The sequence below is a fragment of the Bos taurus genome, chromosome 2, assembly GCF_002263795.3.
Source record: "Bos taurus isolate L1 Dominette 01449 registration number 42190680 breed Hereford chromosome 2, ARS-UCD2.0, whole genome shotgun sequence".
Lineage (NCBI taxonomy): Eukaryota > Metazoa > Chordata > Mammalia > Artiodactyla > Bovidae > Bos > Bos taurus.
Window position 1 is genome coordinate 981805 of NC_037329.1, and position 21990 is coordinate 1003794.

At 42.0% G+C, this 21990-nt stretch overlaps 1 protein-coding gene across 1 annotated transcript in view; it reads left to right on the plus strand.

Annotated features, from left to right (window-relative positions):
• The first annotated feature begins 7794 nt into the window (after positions 1-7794).
• NIPA1 (NIPA magnesium transporter 1) overlaps positions 7795-21990 on the plus strand; it is a 50123-nt gene continuing 35927 nt past the window's right edge. The window contains exon 1 of the mRNA XM_002685192.7: positions 7795-8000. Within this exon, the coding sequence (XP_002685238.3) occupies positions 7838-8000 (163 nt within the window). The 5' untranslated portion in view covers positions 7795-7837. The remainder of the gene's footprint in view (positions 8001-21990) is intronic.

A 21990-nucleotide genomic window follows, 5' to 3' on the forward strand; every position in this document is an offset into this window, starting at 1 on the left:
AAAAGAGAATTTACCTGATAGAACCTAAGAAGAAGGACAGTTTGAGGATATTTAAAAAACAGTGGTAGGGACTTTACTGGTGATCCAGTAGTTAGGAATCCACCTGTCAATGCAGGGAACATGGGTTTGATTCCTGGTCAGGGAAATGGATCCTGCAGGCTGCAACTAAAAGATCCTATATGCCCAAATAAATTTTAAAAATATATTAAAAAAAAAACCCACAGTGGTAAAGAATTGCCTGAAAGAAGGAAAAACAATCTACAAAAGAAAGGATATACTAGGAAGGATATGCGCTAGGAAGAATGATATAGATTGAGCAATACTGTAATATACCCTGATTGAGCTATTGTGCTTCAAGAATAAATAATTCTGGAGGCACTAAGCAGAAGAGAGGTGAAATAAAGAGTCTCTCCTACTACCTATTTCCTTAAAACATTTGACGCAAATAGCAAAAAACCAGGATTAGACAGATTTGGAAGAATGAATTCATAGATTTTAAAAAGTGTTATTCTCAGTACTTTTATATACACTTGAAATACTTTATGATGAAGGAAGACAACAGCTTTTTCAATCTTTCCTGACTTCTCATTTGCATTTTTTATTTGCATCCCTGACCACGAGGGACCAATGCCCACTATTGAAGCTGACCTTGCTCTGCCTCTTTTGCATGTGAGTAAAGGGTTCCATCCAGTTTCCATCCATGAGCCGTGTCTCTCCTGGCAACTCTGACATCTACAAACCATGAAGAGAGTAGATATCCTGGGACTGCTAGTCTTGCTGGCAGGCATTCCTATGCTATTTGCTATTCTCCATGCAGTAGGACTTTTCCCTGAGGGTGGTTACAGGTGCTGTTTGCTTGACAAATCCATTTCCATACAGGCTCACACACTCTTTTTTATTTTCCTTGTGAAATTAAAAAAAAATCAAATCTGCAGTGTAATTATTTCATCTGTAAATACTTTCATAGTTGTCTGTAATAGTCAAGATATTAGTATAGTCACAATTTTATTATTGTACCCAAGAAAATTAACAACCATTCCTCAACATTATTTATACCATATTTGGGTTCAATTTCCCCTGACTTTGGACTCAGACTTAAAATAACATTAAATGTCAGAAGTCAATGGGACAATACCTGCAAAGTTTTAGGAAAATAAAGTATAGCCTGGAAATATAAGACATGTCCATTTTGTAGTTCAAGCAAACTCTCTGTAAATAAAAAAGCTCAAAGACTGTAGAACCCATAGTTGTTTATTTTTAATATAAAGTCATTGAAAAATTTCCAGTGGATCAAAGATGAATGGGAAACCTTGGTAAAAGGATGATATGAACAATGACTCACTTTCACATATATTTAAGAGACCTCTGGGATCATATCAAATGCCCCAACATTCGAATTATAGGAGCCCAGAAGAAGAAGAGAAAAAGAAATGGTATGAGAAAATTTTTGAAGAGATTATAGTTGAAAATTTCCCCAACACGGAAAAGGAAATAGTCAATAAAGTCCAAGAGGCACAAAGAATCCCATACAGGATAAATCCAAGGAGAAACACACCAAGACACATACTAATCAAACTAACAAAGACCAAACACAAAGAAAGAATATTAAAAGCAGCCAGGGAGAAGCAACAAGTACCATACAAGGGAAACCCCATATGCTTTACAGCTGATCTTTCAGCAGAAACTCTGCAGGCCAGAAGGGAATGGCAGGATATATTTAAAGTACTGAAAGGGAAAAATCTACAACCAAGATTACTGTACCCAGCAAGGATTCCACTAAAAATTGATGGAGAAATAAAGAGCTTTTCAGACGAGCAAAAGGTAAGACAATTCAGTACCACCCAACCAGCTTTACAACAAATGTTAAATGGACTTATACAGTCAGGAAATACAATAGAAGGAAAAAGATGTACGAAATCAACCCCAAACAATTAGAAGATGGCAATAGTAACATATATCAATAATTACTTTAAATGTAAATGGATTAAATGCTCCAACCAAAAGACACAGACTGGCTGATTGGATACAAAAACAAGACCCATATATACACTGTCTACAACAAACCCACATCACACCTAAAGACACATATAGACCAAAAGTGAGAGAATGGAAAAACATATTCCACGCAAACAGGAAGCAAAGGAAAGCTGGAGTAGCAATCCTCCTAACAGACAAGTGAAGATGCTCAGTCGTGTCCGACTCTTTGCGACCCTGTGGACTGTAGCCTACCAGGCTCCTCCGTTCATGGGATTCTCCAGGCAAGGATACTGGAGTGGGTTGCCATTTCCTTCTCCAATAGACAAAATAGACCTTAACATAAAGAAGATTACAAGAGATAAGGAAGGACACTACATAATGATCAAGGGATCAATCCAAGAGAAACACATAACAATTGTAAATATCTATGCACCCAAAGTAGGAGCACCTCAATTCACATATATTTAATTCACAATTCACAATTCACCTATCTTAAATAGGTATGAATAAAGAATAGTCTCCAAGTGTTGTATGTCTCAACATATAAAACATTTCAAGGAGTCAGAAAGTAAGCTGATTTCCTCACTTCTCATTGACACTAAGTTTGAAATGTGGAGTTAAGAAAAACATAATAACTACCATCTCTTACTGCTTTTCATTTAAATTTTAGTGGTATCTTTAAGGAACTAATATCTCTTATGGCATATTAGTGTTTATCTCATCTTGGGTAGTTACTTTAGTTTCTTTTCAGTTTTCTAAATGTCAAATCCAAGTTATGTACATGTGCCTTCCCATTGGATAAAATGTCTACCTATATATCCATATCCTGGAAAACTGTCTGGAGTGGAGTTCTCAATGGTAATAAGTTACTTTAGCAAGATGAAATTGAGATGATGTTATATTCTCTAAATTTATTGAGTTTTTTTTTAAACTTAGCATGCCTCTTTTTCCAAAAGCGCTTTAGTCTTTTTCTTAAAAGAAATGTAAAAGTAGCATTATTAGAAAGGTAAAACATTATGATTATGGTAATGCTGTTGCTGCTGTGTCCACTTGCTTCTGCTGAGATTTAAGATACAAGATGTTGTTTATGTTTTCAAAAAACATCATTGATGTTCAGTTCAGTTCAGTTGCTTAGTCATGTCCGACCCTTTGCGACCCCATGAATCGCAGCACACCAGGCCTCCCTGTCCATCACCAACTCCCGGAGTTCACTCAAACTCACATCCATCGAGTCAGTGATGCCATCCAGCCATCTCATCCTCTGGCGTCCCCTTCTCCTCCTGCCCCCAATCCCTCCCAGCATCAGAGTCTTTTCCAGTGAGTCAACTCTTCGCATGAGGTGGCCAAAGTATTGGAGTTTCAGCTTTAGCATCATTCCTTCCAAAGAAATCCCAGGGCTGATCTCCTTCAGAATGGACTGGTTGGATCTCCTTGCAGTCCAAGGGACTCTCAAGAGTCTTCTCCAACACCACAGTTCAAAAGCATCAATTCTTCGGTGCTCAGCCTTCTTCACAGTCCAACTCTCACATCCATACATGACCACAGGGAAAACCATAGCCTTGACTAGATGGACCTTAGTTGGCAAAGTAATGTTTCTGCTTTTCAATATGCTATCTAGGTTGGTCATAACTTTTCTTCCAAGGAGTAAGTGTCTTTTAATTTCATGGCTGCAGTCACCATCTGCCATGATTTTGGAGCCCCCCAAAATAAAGTGTGACACTGTTTCCACTGTTTCCCTATATATTTCCTATGAAGTGATGGGACCAGATGCCATGATTTTTGTTTTCTGAATGTTGAGCTTTAAGCCAACTTTTTCACTCTCCTCTTTCACTTTCATCAAGAGGCTTTTGAGTTCCTCTTCACTTTCTGCCATAAGGGTGGTGTCATCTGCGTATCTGAGGTGATTGATATTTCTCCCAGCAATCTTGATTCCAGCTTGTGTTTCTTCCAGCCCAGCGTTTCTCATGATGTACTCTGCATAGAAGTTAAATAAGCAGGGTGACAATGTACAGCCTTGATGTACTCCTTTTCCTATTTGGAACCAGTCTGTTGTTCCATGTCCAGTTCTAACTGGTGCTTCCTGATCTGCATATAGGTTTCTCAAGAGGCAAGTCAGGTGGTCTGGTATTCCCATCTCTTTCAGAATGATTTCATTACTGAATGATGTTCAGTAGTATATTTAAAAAGAATAAGCAACCACTTCATACCTACTAGAATGGCTATGGGAAAAAGACTATGGGAAAATAAGAAGTATTGGTGATAATTTGGAGAAATTGGAACCCTCATGTGTTACTGGTGGGGACATAAAATGGTATAGTGGCTGTGGAAAAGTTTGGTGGTTCTTCAAAAAGCTAAATATAGAACTTACCACATGACTCAGCAATTCCACTCTTAGGTGTATACCCCAAAGAATTTAAGTCAGAGACTCCAATAGATACTTTCATGAAAATGATCACTATAACGACATTCACAACAGCCAAAAGGTGGAAACAACCGAATTGTCCATCAAACGATGACTAAGTAAACAAAATGTTACAACACATGCATGGATAAATGCTAAAACATGCATGAATCTCAAAAATGTTATACTGAGAGACACAAGCCAGTAACAGAAGGACAAATATAGTTCAATTCCACTTATATGAAATTTATAAAATAGGCCAATTCACAGAGGCAGAAAGTTAGCTGGTTAGCAGGGACTAGGGGGAGGGAAATGGGATAAGCTTTATGGTTACAGTTTCTGTTTATAATAATGGAAAACTTTTGGAAATAGTAATAAGGGTTGCTCAACATTGTCAATGTAATTAGTGCCACTGAATTGTATATTTAAAAATGGTTAAAATGGTAAGTTTTATGTTACGCATACATTACCACAACAAGAAAGAAAAAGCAGAAGACTAAATTCATTCAGCATAAAAGTTTTCATACAGAAATAGTATTTGATTTTTATATTCCTTCACAAACAGTGATGTATATAGGTATAGATTGATACTCTTCAGTATTTTTAAAACTTAGGAAAATGGTCACTTATAATAGAAAAACAAACAAACTAGTAGCAACTTTACTGTTGAAGCAGTCTGAGCTCAGGTTGGAAAAGAATTTCCAGACAGAGTATTTCAGAAGGGAATGAGTTTATTAGGAGCAAGAAGCAGAGATAATGAAGGTGCCGTAAGTGCAGCAGGCCAAACTCCTGACAAACCAGGGAGAGTCAGTATTTTTGTGGCTTAGTAGCCAATCTTTATAGCTTCAAGACAAAACAAAATTCCTGCTGGAAGGTTGGCATTAGGTGATTGGTTGAGGTGCCATAGGGTGTTTACTGGAGTGGGCATCTTTGCCTAACTTGGAGTTAGGAGTTTGGAGTTAGTGATGATCAGGGGCTTTTGCCAAACGTTATAAAGGGGTTCAGTTAGTTTCTTGGGTGAGGTTGATTCTGGGCTCTGCTTCTGTGGCCTTGGTACAAGTCCTTGTACCTATGGCCTGGGGCAGGACTCAACACTAACAACCAACAGCCAAACAGTTACACAGATTATGGTAATTAACTTTAAGGGAGATTATACTATCATTTCTGTATTTCTGTACGAGAACTTTAATGCTAAGAAGGAAATGGCAACCCACTCCAGCATTCCTGCCTGGAGAATCCCATGGACAGAGGAGCCTGGTAGGTTCCCAGTCCATAGGGTTGCAAGACTCGGACATGACTTAGCGACTAAACCACCAACACTATACTATCATTAAAACAATCATTGTCCAGAAACGTTAAAACTGATTATGGCATATTAAATAAAAAGGCTATTTTGCATATGGCAATTAAATTGTACTTAAGGTAGGAAAACATTTTAAATAATAACTATTAGGCTGGGATAGTGGCCACGGGACTGGAAAAGGTCAGTTTTCATTCCAATCCCAAAGAAAGGCAATGCCAAAGAATGCTCAAACTACCACACAATTGTACTCATCTCACATGCTAGTAAAGTAATGCTCAAAATTCTCCAAGCCAGGCTTCACCAATATGTGAACCATGAACTTCCTGATGTTCAAGCTGGTTTTAGAAAAGGCAGAGGAACCAGAGATCAAATTGCCAACATCCGCTGGATCATCGAAAAAGCAAGAGAGTTCCAGAAAAACATCTATTTCTGCTTTATTCACTATGCCAAAACCTTTGACTGCGTGGATCACTATAAACTGTGGAAAATTCTGAAAGAGATGAGAACACCAGACCACCTGACCTGCCTCTTGAGAAATCTGTATGCAGGTCAGGAAGCAACAGTTAGAACTGGACATGGAACAACAGACTGGTTCCAAATAGGAAAAGGAGTACATCAGGGCTTGTATATTGTCACCCTGCTTACTTAACTTATATGCAGAGTACATCATGAGAAACGCTAGGCTAGATGAAGCACAAGCTGGAATCAAGATTGCTAGGAGAAATATCAATCACCTCAGATATGCAGATGACACCACCCTTATGGCAGAAAGTGAAGAGGAACTCAAAAGCCTCTTGATGAAAGTGAAAGTGGAGAGTGAAAAAGTTGGCTTAAAGCTCAACATTCAGAAAACGAAGATCATGGCTTCCGGTCCCATCACTTCATAGGAAATAGATGGGGAAACAGTGGAAACAGTGTCACACTTTATTTTTGGGGGCTCCAAAATCACAGCAGATGGTGACTGCAGCCATGAAATTAAAAGACGCTTACTCTTTGGAAGGAAAGTTATGACCAACCTAGATAGCATATTGAAAAGCAGAGACATTACTTTGCCAACTAAGGTCCATCTAGTCAAGGCTATGGTTTTTCCTGTGGTCATGTATGGATGTGAGAGTTGGACTGTGAAGAAGGCTGAGCACCGAAGAATTGATGCTTTTGAACTGTGGTGTTGGAGAAGACTCTTGAGAGTCCCTTGGACTGCAAGGAGATCCAACCAGTCCATTCTGAAGATCAGCCCTGGGATTTCTTTGGAAGGAATGATGCTAAAGCTGAAACTCCAATACTTTGGCCACCTCATGCGAAGAGTTGACTCACTGGAAAAGACTCTGATGCTGGGAGGGATTGGGGGCAGGAGAAGGGGACGCCAGAGGATGAGATGGCTGGATGGCATCACTGACTCGATGGACGTGAGTCTGAGTGAACTCCGGGAGTTGGTGATGGCCAGGGAGGCCTGGCGTGCTGCGATTCATGGGGTCGCAAAGAGTCGGACACGACTGAACGACTGAACTGAACTGAGTGCGCTTGAGTAATTTTAAAATACTGTTCCGTGTTTTCTGAAATTTGGTATGTTTTATCAAAAATAAATTGGGATAGACAGTATGATCACAAGCTCACTGCTCCAGTGCGGAGGCAGATGACTTCACTTAGTGGTCCCATTTGAGTTTCCATAGCTGGCTTGGCTTCAGGCCCCAGGGGCGGCTCCCTGCTGATCCCGGACCAGCTTTGTGGGAGTCCATGATCCCAGTTAGGACTGCGTCTTCTTGGCGCTTTATCAGTCCCGAATATTGCATGGGACAACCACTAAAAATTATGTGTTTATCTGAGATGCAAACTTAACTGGGGATCCTGTATATGCAGTTGCCAAATCTGGAAACTCTGCCTCTACACCCACCCACCTACCGTATCGCTCCATCCCTCACCATCGCGGCCTCTTAAGGCGCTCCGAACCCTCATTCGCTTCCTCTCGGCGCTCACCCTCCTCCCAGAACTCGGGATCCACCCTCCGCCTGACCTCCACGAGGAGCCCAGACTCCACCCTGCCTCCGTGCCGCCCAAGGTCCCCCCGCCCCACAGCCCAGTTGCTCTGCCGAGGAGCCGGCCTCCGCCTTCTGGCCGGGCTGGCGAGCGCGCAGGCGCAGAGGGCGGGCACGGGCGGAATGGGGACTGCGGCTGCTGCAGCGGCGGCGGCCGGGGAGGGGGCGCGCAGCCCGAGCCCCGCCGCCGTGTCGCTCGGTCTGGGCGTGGCCGTAGTGTCGAGCCTGGTGAACGGGTCCACGTTCGTGCTTCAGAAGAAGGGCATCGTGCGCGCCAAGCGGCGAGGTAGGGCGGGCAGCGGCCCTGCTCGGGGTGGGGGCGGGGGGTGTGGGGGGAGCAGCCGCCGGGTGTTGGGAGAGGAGCTGCCTCAAGTAGGGGAGTGTTCGGGTCGTCAGACCGAGCGGGGCACCTCCGAAGGGCGAGCTGCGCGGGCGAGAGACCCCTGAGCCCACCCAAAGCGCTAGCACAGACGCTGCCCCGCGCGCCAGGAGCGTCTCTGCAAGCATAGCTGCCGGGGAAATCAGCCGCCCGCCCTGAGCGATGGTAGTGGTGTCGCCGCCACTGTTTTCTCTTTCTTCCCAGCGGCTGCCAAGGCCGTCTTCAGTTTTATAAGATTTTTCCAGCAGACTTCTTTCCTACCTCGCAGACCCAATCCCTTTGCAGCCCTGCAGCCCGCCGACCTGCCCTCTGGTTGTCTCCCAGTGTCCCTGTCACCTGCATTCGCCGGCTGCTTAGGGAAAGCTTCTTGTCTACAGTATTCCTGGAATGGTCAGAGTCCACTGCCGGACCGGGAGGTGCGACAGGCCTCCCACCTTTGCTTTGACTCGGGCCTGGGGTGCACTTGGAGGGCAGGGTCCGCTGACCTCTCTCCCCGCAGGGGCCATATCAGTGCAGAAGAAAAAATGTGCGCTAGGCAGGCCAGGGTGGGACTTGTGGGCCAAGAAGGCGCTTGTCCTCGGGGTCTGTGCTTTTCTGCGTCTTCTGTTCCTGAGGTCCTCGGCTTGAACCGTCTTTGGTTTAGATTTGACCTATTTGACTACAATGTATGGATGTGAGAGTTGGACTGTGAAGAAGGCTGAGCACTGAAGAATTGATGCTTTTGAACTGTGGTGTTGGAGAAGACTCTTGAGAGTCCCTTGGACTGCAAGGAGATCCAACCAGTCCATCCTAAAGAAGATCAGTCCTGGGTGTTCATTGGAAGGACTGATGCTGAAGCTGAAACTCCATACTTTGGCCACCTCATGCAAAGAGTTGACTCATGGGAAAAGACCCTGATGCTGGGAGGGATTGGGGGCAGGAGGAGAAGGGGACGTCAGAGGATGAGATGGCTGGATGGCATCCCTGACTCAATGGACGTGAGTTTGAGTGAACTCCGGGAGTTGGTGATGGACAGGGAGGCCTGGCTTGCTGTGATTCATGGGGTCGCAGAGTTGGACATGACTGAGCAACTGAACTGAACTGATTTGACTACAAATGATTTTCAGTGTGAAGAACACGAAAGACAGATTAAAATAATCAAGAATGGGCCGACTGAATATTGCTTGAGGTGGACACTGCTTATCAGTATGGAAAGTGGGAGATGTGGCCGAGTTTTTTGCCAGTGTTCCTGTGTGCTAAGAGAGGTTGAGACTGTTTACTGAAGGCAAGATGTAGCATGCTTTAAACTGCTAATGAACCTGTCCAGAAGGACTGAGAAGGTCTTGTGGTTGTTCATTGTGTTCTACAAGAATAGTGTTAGGAGCTTTCTGGGAAGGAGGAAGCCACCAGGTCATGGGTTTAAGAATAAGTTAACTCATTTAATAGTTCTAATTCTAGAATGCAAGTGAAACTCTCTTGAGTGCCCTGGATGTTCAGCCATGAGTGAATTGAGGAAAGAGATAAAGGGACCTACAACCTCAAGAGAAAATATGAAATCATAGATATTTGTTAAAGAATTCAGCTTCAAAGGGAAAACATTGCAGTCTATGCTGCTAAGTCGCTTCAGTCGTATCCGACTCTGTGTGACCCCATAGACGGCAGCCCACCAGGCTCCCCCGTCCCTGGGATTCTCCAGACAAGAACACTGGAATGGCTTGCCATTTCCTTCTCCAATGCATGAAAGTGAAAAGTGAAAGTGAAGTCGCTCAGTCATGTCCAACTCTTAGCGATCCCATGGACTGCAGCCCACCAGGCTCCTCCGTCCATGCGATCTTCCAGGCAAGAGTTGGGGTGGGGTGCCATTTCCCTCTCCAATTGCAGTCTATACATAAGATCTAAATGAAATCTAATGTAGTTTCCCTTGGATGTGGCTGTAAACCCTAAGGTAGGAATTAGCCATCTGGCAGCTGCACACTTTTCAGAGAGCACCTGTCAGTTTGAGGGGCTTTAGGGTGAAGTATTTGCTGTAATTCAAAAATAAACAACATATATGCCCTTGATAGGATGGGTACATGATCTCCCGAACCCAGTCTAACCGTGGGAAAAACACCACACAAAGCTGAATTCAGAAATAGCCCGCAAAATATCTGCAGCCCTCCTGTCAAGGTTGTAAAGTCTGAGAGACTGTCAGAGCCAGGAGTAGCCTGAGGACACGTGACCATATGACATTAGGTAAAATCTAAGGAAACCTGAATATAGACTTAACAGAAAACAATGATTATTGAGTAAAACTAAATGTGTTGTTTCAGCTCAGCTTATGTGTTCAAGGGAGTTAGTGAATAAGAAAAAACCCCACAGAAACCTGAAAAAAAATTATTGATGTTTTTTTTTATGCTTGCACACTATGTCCTTAAATTAATGAGTGAAAATGTAATATTTGCTAATTTCATTCTTCCCCAGTTACTATCCACCATTACTAATTCAAGCTAGCTGGGTTCCTCATAATGGTAGAGTATGGACATATAGTCTTGTTTTGATAAATTAGTTTTTATTTGTTCAGCAGATGTTCATGAAAGTCTTATTATATGTCAGACACTGTTGTAGGTACCCAGGACACGTAGTTTCAAAATCGACTCCTCCTGAATCCTTTTTCTGCCTTTTCTGACAAGCAGCATAGTTGGCCATTATGAAATGACTGAAATGGAGGAGATGGGAGGACAGAGGAGGTGGCTGAAAACTGGGGAGTCAAGTTCTTGTGTTAAGGAATGGTTTCTAACTGCAAAAAGCTGTCTCACTGAAAGTTTCAACTTTATTGCATTGCCATGCCCCAGCATTTCTTTCTCACTGAAAGTTTCAACTTTATTGCATTGCCATGCACCAGCATTTCTTTTGAGTCTCAGCTTCAGGAGAGCCACCGTTCTGGTTACAGCCCTTCTATTGGCTGGGAGAGGTTGGGGTACAGCTTCCTCTGTTACTAGCTTTCACTCACTCTTGAAAGGACCTTGAATAGAATACCATGCGTGGAATGAAAATGGGTAGGCTAGGAGCACCATCAACAACACAGGCTTAAGGTGAACTGCCTCGCTTCTGGGGTGGCTTTGAAGGACTCTGAAGATGGGAAGAGGTCCGGGAGCACCTGGGGCTACAGGACATTGATAATATGTTTAGTGTTAGAACCCACTTGAAGCAGAGCTTTTAAAAGAGAAACAAGGTAATCATCGAGTGTAAAGATGTTTGTTGAAAGCCAGTTGCAATATTAGAATTCCTGTGCTGGTAGATAGGCTAGGATGGAGCCTCTTAGCTAGGGGAATGATGTCCTACCCTCAGACAGACACTGTAGAGACAGCCTCAGGAAAGTCATATGTATGGATTTGCTGGAGGCTTTGGAGATCTACACAGATGAATAACTCTATTAGAATGTCCTAGGCCTGGAAGAACCATGAACTTTTAAAAAATTCCCTTTCATCAAAACCAGATCAGTTCAGTTCAGTCACTCAGTCGTGTCCGACTCTTTGCGACCCCATGAATCGCAGCACGCCAGGCCTCCCTGTCCATCACCAACTCCCGTCGAGTCGGTGATACCATCCAACCATCTCATCCTCTGTCGTCCCCTTCTCCTCCTGCCCCCAATCCCTCCCAGCATCAGGGTCTTTTCCAATGAGTCAACTCTTCGCATGAGGTGACCAAAGTATTGGAGTTTCAGCTTCAGCATCAGTCCTTCCAATGAACACCCAGGACTGATCTTCTTTAGGATGGACTGGTTGGATCTCCTTGCAGTCCAAGGGACTCTCAAGAGTCTTCTCCAACACCACAGTTCAAAAGCATCAATTCTTCAGTGCTCAGCTTTCTTCACAGTCCAACTCTCACATGCATACATGACCACTGGAAAAACCATAGCCTTGACTAGACAGACCTTTGTTGGCAAAGTAATATCTCTGCTTTTGAATATGTTATCTAGGTTGGTCATAACTTTCCTTCCAAGGAGTAGGTGTCTTTGAGTTTCATGGCTGCAGTCACCATCTGCAGTGATTTTGGAGCCCAAAACCAGGAGATACCTCCTAATGCCTGTTAGGATGGTTGTTGTTTTAAAAAGAAGTAGGAGGTAATAAGCATTGGTGAGGATGTTGAGAAATTGGAACCCTTGTGCACTGTTCTTGAGAATATAAAATGGTACACCTGCTGTGCAAATCAATATGGAGGTTCTTCAAAAAATAAATGTAGAATTACCATATAAGCCAGCAGTTCCATTTCTGAGTATATATATCCAGAAGAAATAAAAGCAGGGACTTGGATAGATATCCGCACACCCTTGTCCATAGGAGCATTATTCACAATAGAGAAAGTGTGGAAACAACCCAAATATCCATTGATGGATAAATAGATAAACGAATTGTGGTATATACATTTAAAAGGAATATTGTTTAGTCTTAAAAAGGAAGGAAATCCTTACACATGCTGCATAATAGATGAGCCTTGAGACATTATGCTAAGTGAAATAAATCAGTCACAGAAGGACAAACCTTACATGATTCTACCCATATGAGGTATCTAGAGTAGTCAAATTATAGAGACAGAAAGTAGAATGGTATCACAGGGGCTGTAAGAAGGAGGCGTGGAAAATTAATGTTTAATGGGCACAGAGTTTCTTTTTTGTTGTTGTTAAATATTCTCTTTTACCCAGAGTTTCTGCTTTGTAAGATGGGATAGTTCTGGAGATGGATGATGGTGCTTGTACAACAGAGTGAATGTACTTAATGCCATGGAACTGTACACCTAAAAATGGTTAAAATGGTGACTTTTATATGTATTTTTCCACAATAAAAAAATCCTCTTCAGATTTCATAGTCTCTTTTCCTGAGAAGAGTACAGCCTAAGTGTGTAGTTAAACTGTTAGATGCTCAGAAGGTGAGTGAGTTGTCCCATGAGAGTGAAAACTGGGATCCAAGTATCCCGCCTGCTAGTCTCAAGCCTCCTGTACTGACTTGAAGGGCACGTGCTCTCTGGCTTTCGAAAGTACACTTTTTTCCTTGCCTCTCTTGTCATTCCCAGACACACACCTAGGTGCATGTACCCCCACAGCCAGGGATGAGATGGACACATGTTGTCTTCACCCCCGCCGCCCTCTGGGCCTGCGATTAGTTTCTCAGCTTCTGTGAGTCCTCCATACCCTAACAGATGGAGTTGGCTCCTCCTGCTGTATGTCTTCTTTGTGTCTGTCCTCAACCCTTTTCTGCTCCTGAAACCTGTGGTCTAATGGCTTGTTCACTTATCTGTGTGCCCCCTGGATCGTGGCTGTTCAAGGCAGGGGACATGTCCTGTCAACGGGGAGCCATATGGTGGGCACTCAATATAACATCTAACTGGCCATGAGTATCCGTGTAGTAAAGAGGGTAAAACTGAACCTTATATTTTATTTGTAAGCTTTCTTCAAATTATTCAGAGCTGACCTCATTTATCTGTGGCCTTTGCTAAGCAACAGAAACCAGAGTTACTGCCGGATCTGAAAACCTCTAACCCTGATCCCTGTCCAGCTCCAAGGGGAGACCATTGATGAGGAACACGGGGAGAACAGTGCAGTTGTTAAGAGCATCAAGTGTCTCCATAGCCTGTACATATCTGGTTTACTTGGTAGTATTTCCAGAAGAAGAGAAGGTAAAGAAGGCTGCTACTTATACAAGACTCATGATGTCCCAGCCTCATGCCTCTGTCTGGACTCAGATAGGCCCTGCTTCCTTGGGGTCTTCCAGTGGGTTGCAGTCAGACGGTGGCTGGGGCTGGAGCCACCTGAGATGATTTCTTCACTTGCTTGTTCGGGACAGCTGAAACAGCTAGGGGGAGTCCTGAGCCCCCTCTCTATTTCTCTCTCCCCCTTCCTCCCTACCTCTGTCACTATTGCAGTCTCTTCACACGTGGCTGCCTTGGGCTTTCTCACACCATAGTGGTCTCAGGGAAGTCATACCCCTTATGTGCTGCATAGCTTCATCGAGGCCGAATCTTCCAAAGACTAAAGTGATTGCTGAACGATCTTTGTGACCTGTTTTGGAAGTCTTAAAATACTACCACTGCCACATTCTAGTGGTATACTCAGAGCCAGCCCAAGTTCAGAGTGTGAGGGGACAGTATAGGGACATGGATCCCAGGAGGTGTGTTGTAGGAGAGAAGTTGAGGCTCGCACTCGATACAGGACTGGTGGTACCATGATCTGAACCCAGCTCAGGCTGACTTTGAAGGTGGTCTTTCTCTCCTGCTGCCTGTAGGAAAAGTGAAGGGGAAGATATTAACACATAAATTCACCTACAAGTAGGACTTTTCCAATGAGTTTCATAATTTATTTGAAAAAAGTTCATAATATGATACTGGTTTATTATAAATAAGTATATATAATTAATACCCTAAAACATTAAGGTAAATAATTTCTAATCTTTTTCATTATGACAAACATGGGACTAGATCACTAATACACATTCCTGCATGAAATACCACTTGATCTTATTGAACTTCTGTTGGACAGAGTGTATTTTTTCTTCAAAAATGTTTATTGATACAGTATAAATATAATGTAATTTATATTTCCAATACTTTAAGTCCTCAATGAGTAAATAGCCCTTTTTAGAAAAATTTTAAAGATGAGCAACTAGGAAAAAACAGTTTTCAAGGAGAATATGCTCAATCCCACATTCCCTATGTATCTGTGCCATTCCCTAATGTTTCCAAATCTGTGACTGTAAACTGATTCTTTTGGATATTGCCTGCATCAGCCAGGGAGGGTGGGCAGGCAGAGGGTTTACTTCGCTGGTCCATGCCCAATCAGAGCTCTGCTAAACAATCATATCGTTCCAGAGAACTCTGGGCATTGTCATATTTTTAAAAGAGCATCTTCTTCCTGATTATAGAAATGTGGCCATTTTTTAAAATCTGGGAAGTACATATGAATAGGAAAATAAAAAGTATTCATCTCTTCACTTTGAGGTAACTACTGTTACAGTTAGGTGTATTTCTCTTAGTCACATTCAATACTTATATTTCAACATTGAATTTTAATGAATAAATCCTGTGTACCAAATATATATAATACATAGGGTATAGAGAAAAATGAAATAAATACCCCCAGTCAGATATGGTATATCTCTTCATCATGTACCTTGAAAACTGTGTGCCAGGTTACGTCCCGTTGTTGTGCTCATCCCCATGCTGTTAAATATCCTTTGAAAAAATATCCAGTGGTTGCATGAATGTTGTTGTTGTCGTTCAGTCTCTCAGTAGTGTCCAACTCTTTGCAACCCCGTGGACTTCAGCATGCCAAACTTCCCTGTCCTTCACCATCTCCCAGAGTTTGCTCAAACTCAGGTCCCTTGAGTTGGTGATGCCATCCAACCATCTCATCCTCTGTCGTCCCCTTCTCCTCCTGCCTTAAATCTGTCCCAGCATCAGGGTCTTTTACAGTGAGTTGGCTCTTCATATCAGGTGGCCAAAGTATTGGAGCTTCAGCTTCAGCATCAATCCTTCCAATGTATATTCAGGAGTGATTTCCTTTAGGATTAACTGGTTTGATCTCCTTGTGGTCCAAGGGACTTTCAAGAGTCTTCTCCTACACCACAGTTCAAAAGCACCAGTTCTTTGGAGCTCAGCCCTCTTGATGGTCCAACTCTCATATCCATACGTAACTACTGGAAAAACCATAGCTTTGACTAGACAGAGCTTTGTTGGCAAAGTCCCTGCTTTTTAATATGCTCTCTAGGTTTGTTGTAGGTTTTTTTTCCAAGGAGCAAGATTTTGGAGCCCAAGAAAATAAAGTCTGTCACTGTTTCCATTGTTTCCCCATCTATTTGCCATGAAGTCATGGGACCGGTTGCCATGATCTTAGTTTTTTGAATGTTGAGTTTTAAACCCGCTTTTTCACCCTTTAACCTTCCTCAAGAGGCTCTTTAGTTTCTCTTCACTTTCTCCTATAAGGGTGGTGTCATCTGCGTATCTGAGGTTATTGATATTTCTCTTGGCAGTCTTGATTGGAGCTTGTGCTTCACCCAGCCTGGCATTTCACATGATGTACTCTGCATATGAGTTAAATAAGCAGGGTGACAATATACAGCTTTGACGTACTCCTTTCCCAATTTTGAACCAGTATGTTGTTCCATCATCTTTTAGGATTTAAAATAGCTCAGCTGGAATTCTGTCACCTCTTCTAGCTTTGTTTGCAGTGATGCTTCCTAAGATCCACTTGACTTCATACTCCAGGATGTCTGGCTCTAGGTGAGTGAGCACACCGTTGTGGTTATCTGGATCATTAAGATCTTTTTGCAAGCCATCTTGAATTAATTTTTGTATACGACTAAGGTATGAGTCAAGGTATGCCACATTTGTGGCAGAAAGTGAAGAAGTGAAGAAGAACTAAAGAGCCTCTTGATGAAAGTGAAAGAGGAGAGTGAAAAAGTTGGCTTAAAACTCAACGTTCAGAAAACTAAGATCATGGCATCTGGTCCCATCACTTCATGACAAATAGATGCAGAAACAATGGAAACAGTGAGAGACTTTATTTTGGGGGGCTCCAAAATCACTGCAGATGTGACTGCAGCCATGAAATTAAAAGACACTTGCTCCTTGGAAGAAAAGTTATGACCAACCTAGACTGCATATTAAAAAGCAGAGACATTACTTTGCCAACAGAGGTCCGTCTAGTCAAATCTATGGCTTTTCCAGTAGTCAACGTGTGGATGTGAGAGAGTTGGACCATAAAGAAAGCTGAGCACCTAAGAATTGATGCTTTTGTACTTTGGTGTTGGAGAAGACTCTTGAGAGTCCCTTGAACTGCAAAGAGATCCAACCAGTCCATCCTAAAGGAAATCAGTCCTAAATATTCATTGGAAGGACTGATACTGAAGCTGAAACTGCAATACTTTGGCCACCTGATGTGAAGAACTGACTCACTGGAAAAGACCTTGATGCTGGGAAAGATTGAAGGCAGAGGAGAAGGGAATGACAGAGGATGAGATGGTTGGATGGCATCATCAACTCAATGGACATGAGTTTGAGTAAGCTCCGGGAGTTGGTGGAGGACAGGGAAGCCTGGCATGCTGCGGTTCATGGGATCACAGAGCTGGACACTACTGAGCGACTGAACTGAACTGAAGTGAAGGTATGAGTCAAGGTTCAGTGTTGTCCCTCCTGGTAGACATTTGGTTCTGCATCATTTGTTGACTGAATTATACTGCTGCTTTAGTCCATGATCTGAGTGTACATGTGTGAGTGTATTTCTGAATTGTATTCTGTTTTTATTATATGCTCAGTCCCTCAACTGTGTCCCGACTCTTTGCGACCCCATGGACTGCAGCATGCCAGGCTTCCCTGTCCTTCATCATTCCCGGAGTTTTCTCAAATTCATGTCCATTGCGTCTGTGATGCTATCCAACCATCTTGTCCTCTGTTGTCGCCTTCTCCCCCTGCCTTTGATCTTTCCCAGCATCAGTGTCTCTTCCAATGAGTTGGCTCTTTGCATCAGGTGGCCAAAGTATTAGAGCTTTAGCTTTTTATTGTTTATGCCTATACTTATGTCAGTCTGTCTTGATTATGTTGTTTTATAATCTTAAAATCAGATAGTATAAGTCATACAGGTTTTTTCTTCTTTTTCAAAATTGCCTAGCTATTTCTTTAGGAAAGTAGATTCTACATATCTAATAAGAATCATACAGGTACTAACTGTACTAATAAGAACTTCAGGTACTAACTCCATTCATACATTGGTGAATACCAAGTACCCAAATTGAGTCTAGTTAATGCTCTCATTTAGCTAGTTGGTGTCAGGAAAGAAATTTTCTTGATAGTTCTTTTTTTTAAAGAACTCTGTAAAAACTATGTAGCGTCTTTTAAGTTAAGGCATTAATTAGCTAGTAAAGGACTTAATGATCCACTTCTGCTTTGCTGTTTGTAGCAACTTCTGTTCTTCCTCTTGGGAGCACACGTGAATGGAAGTAATTTTCCTGTGGTATGATCAGGAGGTACATACACTAGATGACTGTCTGTATTTTTGTGCTAGAAAGTAATATTTTAAGGACATTTCTGACACATGTTTATAACTAAATGGAAGGTTTTAAAAGCCAATAGTCCATCATCACTGCCAATTGATATTATCCTATCAATATCAGTAGACAATAGACTATCAATAGACAACATCACTGCCAATTGGTATTATCATCCTGAGAAGGTTCTTTTGTGTTTGCACAACAGTTCTTTGTCTTATGGTTCAGCTATTATAAACAACCATTGAACTCTCAGCATCCAGGGTTTCCAGTATGAGGGGAGAAAAAAATTCTAGACTTTAGATATTGCTGCCTTTGGAACCCATACTTAGGAGTGGAGGGGAGGAGGCATGAGTGCAGTCAAATAAACAAACAGAAAATCATCAGTGTTCTACAGTTCTGAGCTCCTTGTTCTTGCTGAGGCCAGAGAACTTGAAGAGTCCCAAACATCAGCCTGGAAGAGGATGAGCATGAACATAAGCTTGAACAAGGGCCCCCTGAGGGTGTCAGCTAAGTAACTAAGATGTTTAGGGACAGTGATGAAGGTGAAACTATGAAGAAACTGTCATTTTAGAACATAAGAAAATAATGTCTATAGCAGGGCCAAGGCCTAACGTGGAAGGCAGGCTCCTAAGAGTTTCTGGCTGCAAGAGGATGGAACCTGGGGCAGCTACTGCACAGGTGGATGAGCAGAAAGAGCAGTGGGTTTTCTTCCATGAGCACTGGGGGTACTGCTGAACTGGGGTCCTTGGGGCCCATGTGGAGAAGTACCACTTTGATACATAGTTAGAAGTGTAACTTAATGCCTATTAAAGCAGAAAAATTTTACCTAATATTGACTTAAAAGGTGCAGGTGATTGCAATACTTTTGCATTTCAGCAAATTCAATCTCCTCTTGGGGAGTATGAGTGGGGGGACCCTAAACACTTGCAGCTGACTTGTACCCTTTGACTAAAGGGAGACCAAAATCTTGTTATTTCTCCATTCCTAGTATCCCAGGTCCTTCCCCATTTTAGTGAGAATCCATTTGAAACCAGCAAAAGCATACGCTCTATAGTAGTGTTGTACGATAGTGAAAGCTGTGAAAGAGGAGAGTCTCAGTGGGTCCCCTTGTACTGGCATCCTTGAACTGCAGGAGGATTGCCCACATTCTAGCTGCTGCTGTAGCAGTGGTCCCATGCCCTCAGCATAGACCCCCAACAGAAAAGGTTGTGACTGATTCCTTGATTTCTAAGTTCCTGAAATCTGCTGAATATCATATATAGAATTTTGAAAAGCTGTTGAGTAAATTAGTGTGTTCACTTGCTGTAAAACAATCTTCAAGATCTAGAATGATATTCAGAGCTATTTTAAATAATAAGCAAGAATATTTATTTATACACACAAGAGAGCAGGAGTGGCCATGCTTATATTAAACAGAATAAACTTTAAGACAAAAATTGTTACTAGAGACAAAGAAGGACATTTTATAATGATGAAATGGTTCAATCTTCAGGAAGATACAACATTTCTAAATACATGTGGACTTGGCAACAACACCCAGTTTTGCTTCAGCAAAACTGACAGAATAAAGGGAGAGAGAGACAATTAAAAGAGGTGGCTGGATCGGACTTCCCGGGTGGTCCAGTGGTGAAGAATCTGCCTTCCAATGGAGGGGACGCTGGTTTGATCCCTGGTTGGGGAACTAGGATCCCACATGCCATGGGGCAACCATAGCTAAGACCTGATGCAACCAAATAAATAAAAATTTAAAAAAAAAATAGTAGTTGGAGATGTTAGTATCCTACATTCAAATGGATGGAAAAACAAGGCTGAAGATCAGCAAAGAAGTAGAAGACTTGAACAATACTATAAATCAATTGGCATTTACTGTTTTAATTTTTACAGTTGGATTTATGCCATTTACTCTTTTTCTATGCATCTTGTAGATTTTGTTTCTCTACTCATTTATGGCTTTATTTGCATTATGTGAATTTCTCTAGTGTAACCTTTTAATTCCTCTAATGATTTTTCACCATATTTTTTAGTTATTTGCTCTAGGATTTACCATTATATTTTAGCTAATGGAATCTACTTCAGACTTATACTAATTTAAATCCAGGTAGATATAGAAATATTACTCCTATACAGCTGCATTGCTGCTTTTTTTTTTTTTTGTAATTTTTTTTTTTTAAACACCAGAAACCTTTTGTAGTGAGGTATAGCCAATTAACAATATTGTGATAGTTTCAGGTGAGTAGCAAAGGGAGTCAGCCATACATATACATGTAACTTCTTTCTTTATTATTGTTATATATGTTACATTTTTTATGTTACAAACCCAACAATGTATTGTTGTAGCTTATAATAAAGATAATGTATACTTTATATTATTTTATATCCCAAAGAGGCTTAGAAAATGAAGTCAAATACAGATTTATAGTGTCTGTTATGTTTCTTTTTAAAGAAATTATTTGGCTGTGCTTGGTCTTAGTTGCAGCACCTAGGATCTTCAGTCTTCTTTGTGGCATGCTGGATTTTAGCTGTGGCATGCAAACTCTTAATTGTAGCACTGAAAAAAAGTGAAGTCACTCAGTTGTGTCCGACTCTTTTTTGACCCCATGGACTGTAGCCTGCCAGGCTCCTCCATTCATGGGATTTTCCAGGCAAGAATACCATAGTGGGTTGCCATTTCCTTCTCCAGGGGATCTTCCTAACCCAGGGATCAAACCCAGGTCTCCTGCACTAGAGGCAGACTCTTTACTGTGTGAGCCACCAGGGAGGCCCCCAGACCAGGGGTCAACCCCAGGCCTCCTGCATTGGAAATGTGGAGTCTTAGCCACTGGTCCACAGAGAAGTCCTTGTTATGTTACTTTCTTATTTACCATTTCTTATCTTCTTCATTTGTTCCTGTGGATCAAGTTACCATCAAGTTATCATGTTCTTGCTTGGTAAAACTTTGCTCACACACATATCCTTTGTGCTGCCCTTATCAAATTTATTACTATATGTTATATATGTGTGTATTTATAATGTATACTATATAATGTTTAATGCTGTATGTTATTGATCCGACAATACAATAATATACATTCAGTACCTTTTCAAATCATCTAAGATGAGAAAGCAATGGCACCCCACTCCAGTACTCTTGCCTGGAAAATCCCATGGGCGGAGGAGCCTGGTAGGCTGCTGTCCATGGGGTCGCTAAGAGTCGGACACGACTGAGCGACTTCACTTTCACTTTTCACTTTCATGCATTGGAGAAGGAAATGGCAACTCACTCCAGTATTCTTGCCTGGAGAACCCCAGGGACGGGGGAGCCTAGTGGGCTGCTGTCTATGGGGTCGCACAGAGTTGGACACGACTGAAGCGACTTAGCAGCAGCAGCAGCAGCAAGATGAGAAAGGACAATATATTTTCACTTCCACTGACTTTTATAATGACTCAGTTACCTCTGTCATTACTGGAGTGTGTGTGTGTATATGTGTATGTATTCAAAGTACCGTCTGAATTTACTTGCTTTCACCTGAAGAACTTCATTTAATGTTTATTGTAAGCTCTGTTTGTTCTCAATTCTCTTCAGTTTTACTTATCTGAGAATGTTTTTGTTTTGCCTTCATATTTGAAAGATAGTTTTGCTGGATGTAAGATTTCTCCTTTAAGAACTTTGACTGTATTATTCCACTGCTTTCTGGCCTCCACTATTTTGCTGAGAAGTCAGTTGTTAATCTTATTGGAATTCCCTTGTTGTCAGTTGTTTTTCTCTTGCTTCTTTCACAATTTTGTCTTTGAGCGTTTTACCATCATGTGACTGGGTGTGGATATCTTTGTGTTTGTCTCATTGGAGTTTTTTGAGCTTCCTGGATGTGTAGATTTTTTTTTAAAATCACATTTGGTAAGTTTCAGCTATTTTTCCTTGAATA